Source organism: Apis dorsata, unplaced genomic scaffold (assembly GCF_000469605.1).
Source record: "Apis dorsata unplaced genomic scaffold, Apis dorsata 1.3 scaffold_221, whole genome shotgun sequence".
Lineage (NCBI taxonomy): Eukaryota > Metazoa > Arthropoda > Insecta > Hymenoptera > Apidae > Apis > Apis dorsata.
Window position 1 is genome coordinate 243432 of NW_006263503.1, and position 5119 is coordinate 248550.

General features: G+C 48.0%; 2 protein-coding genes across 3 annotated transcripts in view; one reads left to right on the forward strand and one right to left on the reverse strand.

The window, feature by feature from the left end:
* LOC102675689 (TSC22 domain family protein 1-like) overlaps window positions 1-5119 on the reverse strand; it is a 65593-nt gene that overhangs the window by 25518 nt on the left and 34956 nt on the right. The window contains exons 1-2 of one of the 2 annotated variants that reach the window (XM_006615350.2): window positions 3011-3321; window positions 1262-1547 (exon numbers count right to left, since the gene is read on the reverse strand). In XM_006615350.2, coding sequence (XP_006615413.2) covers window positions 1262-1487 — 226 coding nt within the window. In that variant the 5' untranslated portion in view covers window positions 1488-1547; window positions 3011-3321. Of the gene's footprint in view, window positions 1-1261; window positions 1548-3010; window positions 3322-5119 lie in introns of those variants that run through there. The other variant, XM_031510331.1, reaches the window with a different exon arrangement.
* LOC116185599 overlaps window positions 3435-5119 on the forward strand; it is a 50740-nt gene continuing 49055 nt past the window's right edge. The window contains exon 1 of the mRNA XM_031510333.1: window positions 3435-3713. The gene's annotated coding sequence lies outside the window, so the exon portion shown is untranslated. The remainder of the gene's footprint in view (window positions 3714-5119) is intronic.

Sequence of the window (5119 nt, forward strand, 5' to 3'; positions counted from 1 at the left end):
GGATTTTCAATTTAAACTTCTTCGATTACAAACGCGTTAACTCGATCGAAGGGAAGAGGGTAAAGCGAATCAAGCAAATGGCGAGGGGAGAGGCATATAGGAGTGGTCGGGTCGGGCCTCCGATTGGTCGAAACGGGTGAGCCGGATGCGGAGGTCGGGCCAAAGCGAGGGCGAGCTCTTGAATTATCCGTCTTAATTTGTCCGTCACGAGAATTAGCGCGAGTCGAATGAGGGACGCGGAGGGGAGGGGGGGAGGGAGGGATCCCGCGCGAGAGAGCACGAACGCGCGCCGGGGCCTCCCATGGTGCATCCAAACGATCGACCTTTCACCCTTTCCCCTCCGAACCTATACACCTATACTCCCTTTCCATTCTTTCCTTCCTCGAGTTTCAATCAATTTCCTCCTTTATCGATTATCGCGTCCTCCTTTATGTATCGATACTCGATACTCGGTGCTCTCGCGTTTCAACCTTTCTTTCAACGCGATTCGTTGTTTAATTATATTTGATTTAAGGATTTGCGCACAAGTCCTGACGTTTCATCTATACAAATCGTTAATAAGGTTCGCTTCGTTTATCCCTAATAGAGGCTCGGTTTCTAACGTGCTGCCTAACCATCGAAAGGTTCCGTAATGAAATCGCTTCCCCCCACCCCTTTCAGGTTCTTTTATTATGCAAAGGAGAAGGAACGGAGATACTTGACTCGAGTTGGAACATCGCCGTGCATCACCGATAATAGCCCTCATTTTCTCGGTTACGTTATCCATTCCAACGAGCAAAGTTAAGCCCCACGAAAATTCTTCCAACGAAGAAGGACTTCGCAACGAAGGGCCTTCACTTTGGACAGAGTTAAACCTCGTCTCGAGCATCATCATGAGAAAGCTGTTTGCTCGGCAAATACGCCGCAAATACGGTGGAGTATGTACAAAAAAAAAGAAAAAAGAATAATAATCCTTAATGTTGCTACCGACAGACTCCTTTTTCCCAACTCCTAACTTTTCGAGTGAGGTCCGATTGAAGTGGTGACGGGAGGAACTACACTCCGCTCGACACTAGTAACGTCATCTTGCGGAGATGACGCGAAAGAAAACAGACGGACAAAGGATCTTAATTAAAAGCGGAAGGTGGAAGGGGCAGTTCGAGCGAACGAGTTTACTCTCTTGTATACGTTTCGAATTTACACGTACGCTTGGAATGTCTTGGCCGAGTTTGGAAAATTGAAGGTGGTTGAAAGGAAACGAGGAGCGAGTGTCTCCACTTACCGAGAGTGCCGTCGAGGGAAAAGGAATGCCTGTCGTTTCTCCACGCCCACGAGCACAAATCACAGGTGGTGAGTCCGTCGGTGGTAACACCCTCCTCTGGTAAATAAGGCGGCCTAGGCGGCGGTGGCACGAAGCTCCCGATCACAGCCCAAAGCGAGTCGACGTCGTTCCCGACGCCCGTGTAGTACAGCAATTCTTCTTCGGCCACACCGGCGAACCAGTCCATGTCGTTCACGCCCGGGTGAACCGTGTTGGTGCTTGGCGTGCTCGTGCTGCCCACCGTCACCTGCAACGTCAATCGCACCATCGCACCATTTTCACAACACGTTTCAACACTTTCATTCCACGCTTCAAGCTGGAATTGAATTTTAATTTCTGAACGCGAATTCGAATTGAAAAAAAGAAGATACGCGCGCAGAGATCGCGCTCACTGAATCACCGGTACTAAATAACGAGTAAAAAAGTGCACCGTTCGTTTCGTCGCTCGAAGCGGTTGTTGCACGAGAGAGCGGCACTTTGTGAGCAGCCGGGCTCGAGTTCCTAACTCCTACGACAAACAGTGAAGACAGCGCGGGCGGTCGCAAACAAAAATCTTTCTCTTTTCGTTTCTCGTCCGCTGCAAGTTTTAAACCTCGGTAAACAGTGACGAAACGCTCGTCATCGGCCTTTTGGGATCGTTTCTCGTAATTGGGGCATCGAAGGAACGTTTCTTTTCCTTTCTTCTCTTTTTCAATTTTCTCGATGACAAGATTTCGATATTCGAGCACTATTAGACGTTAAAACGGCTTATAATAGTCAACGTAGGGGATTATAACGAGAGAGCACTTGTCACTTTTTTAATATTGAACTGTATAAACTCATCGTATCGCGAGGAATATGGCGCAAAGAACGCGAATTACATTCGTGCTTGCACAGTTTGAGGTTATCTGATGAAAATGATCAAGCCGAAGGAAATATTTCAGGAAAATATCGTGCGGATGATTGTAAAGTAAACTCGATTCGATTAATGCATCGAATATTGTCGTATTCGTGACGCGAAGAACCTCCCAGCGAGCACGTTTTAGGGAGGAGCGATTTTGAACGATTTTCTGGTATCGATGGTTGCACAAGCCGCGATTACCACGACGAACGAGACCATGTGCCACGAGACCGTGGCCGCCCCGAGCCATGAATTTCACACACGATTTCCCTCGGCTCGAAGAAATATCGACTTCCAACGCTGCATTTCTTTCGAACGACGAGAAATTGAAAGGAGAGTATTTATATTCGTCACAGTGCGAGCTTTGCCTTCGAGCCACGTGCGGTATAATTGACTAGGATATTATTAGGATAAATTGTAACAACGATCTCTTTGTGCATCTTATTTTTACCTTCTTGCGAAATAATTATTCAAAGATTATTACATTGTTTCCAAACCAACGTCGAAATAATATTTCAATCTTTTTAAAAAAGTAATATTTTTACTTTTAACTTTCGCGAGAATTACATCGTGTGTGGGTTTCGGTCGGTAAAGAAACTGTATCTATCACGAGGCGGATCGTGTGAATTTTTGCATTCTTTTTTCGCAGGGTTTCATCCAAAAAAGGAAAGATGTGACGCACGAAAAGGATCGAAACACCCCGGTGTCCTATGGGACAGGATGCTTTTGTGCCGAACGAAAGGGTCCATGATCATGATTATGGATGGGCCTTAACGTCGATGGAGCCCCATGGTCGGTTTACAATGGTACGCATTGATCGACTTAATTACCGTGATATCGACGTAATTAAAGCCCCGTTGTGTCAAGACCCTTCTCTCGAAGGCGTCGACAAAACCCGTGACTGGACTCCTGGCATCAGGATTCCATCACACCCTCCATTGCTCGCTCACTTTTTTTCTCTTTGTTCCGCCCGGGCCGAGAGGAGACCGCTCTGTCACTTCCTTCGCACGCCTCGCCGATGCTTTGTTGATAAGCTATTATCCGCACGGTGACGCATCCTCGACGAATTATCGCGTATTCCACGCTTCAGGCGTTTTCAATCACGTCACATAACAAAAAATGTAAACTCGAGACCGGTGCAGAAAAATTTCACGAAACTCTTGGTCGTCCATTACCGAACACTGGTTACGAGGATAAGTACGACATCTATAGTTGATTCGCGATCACGCCCTCTATATGCGTCGCGGATTGGAGAAACAATCGAACATCACCGTTTACCAGTCGTGTACGGTATCGCATCGCGTAGATCCAGGTTCGTTTGAAAATTTACCGTGTCCTTGTAGTTCATTTCCTATATTCCTTATATACGTTCAATTTATACGTTTTCGTGAAATTCATGCGAATACGTAAAACGGTTCGCACGCTTCTATTGCAATAGAAAGTATACGGTGTAAACGAAGAAACCTAACCAAATCGTGCAAAATTCTCGAGGAGTTTGGCAGGGATCGCGATCGTCTGAGCAGTCTGAATTCGGTGAGTAAAGAAATAACGTTTTGCTTCATTCGGTACGTACATACAGTTACGTTAACAAATGGAAACGAGGTCTACGAGGAATACGATTCTTGTCGCGGTACGTACGGTCAATTAACTCGTTCGGGAAAAGATCTCTTAGCAGGAAGGAGGTTTGATTGATTTGCGATCCTTGGTATCGACGTAACGAGCAGAAAGTGTTGTTGACGCCACGAGAGAAGCCCATAGCTTTCCGATCTCCTCCCGTTTTGCTCGTTACGTTCGAACGAAACGTATCGTTATAATTACGAGGCGTTGGCGTTTACGAGCGAAGGAACGATGCCTCGTACTTGTTAACCTCAACGTTCTCCTCGGCGCGCCATTCGTTGGTAGGTAACGCGAGCAGCGCCCTCTCGTTAAAGAATTCTTTAATTTCGCGCCAATGGATCGACTCGCGCGTTTATTACATTACACCGTCCACCATGCATTTTAAATCACGCAATCGTAAAGACTCGTTCGTCAGAAAAACTGATCGTTACAGAGTCGTTACAATTGGCACTCGTATACGTAGATTCTCGATGCTGAAAAAGATTTTATTCTCTCTCTCTTTTTCTCTCTCTGCACATCGTGAAACAAACACGCGCTAGAAAAAGAGACAGTTTCTCCCAGCGGGACAAAGGAACGATTCCCTCGTAAAATCGAAACGAATCTTTCCCACTGTCGACAAGGAACGCGTCACCCTGTACCCTTCCCCAAAACCCACTCCCCCACTTCGGAACAGGCACGAATTCCTCGGTCTCGGCTCGAATCCATCTCGGAGAATTACACGATGGAATTCGCGCCCTCTTTCCTTCGCGGTCGAGCTCTCTCGGCCCCTGTGTTTCGTCGGGTGCCGCGCTGTCCATTTGCAATTCTGACACACTTCGCGGCGCGGCTATAGAAGCGATCGGGACGAGGCCACGGAGGAATCTGTCCGCAGTTTGAAGGAGGAAGGTGCCGCGAGTGGCGGTAGCGTTGGAATACCAAACGATTCCCGGAAACTGCTTCTGCCTTACCCCTTGGCTCTCGCAGCCGGCCTTCCTTTCCTCTTCAATTTCGTCCTCCTCGTGTCGTTCGTTCGTTCGTTCGTTCGTGTCCTCGCGGTCGAAGAGAGACCTCCCCGTGCCTGCGAGTTTTCGGGCGCGATACGGAGGAGGGGGATGTGGAGTCTCCGTGGCCAGGTTTAAGGGGTCGTTAAGAATGGGTTCGAGGGCCAGGGCCGTATATAACGGATAATTGACAGCCAGTCCCGGGGCCGCCGTTTACTTTGCATGGACATTGAATCCGCGCGGCAACGAATGGACGAGCGGACGGACGAGCGGACGGATGGACGAAACGAGACGAAAGAACATCGACGTGGGACCACGAAATTCGAACTCGAGGGAGATACG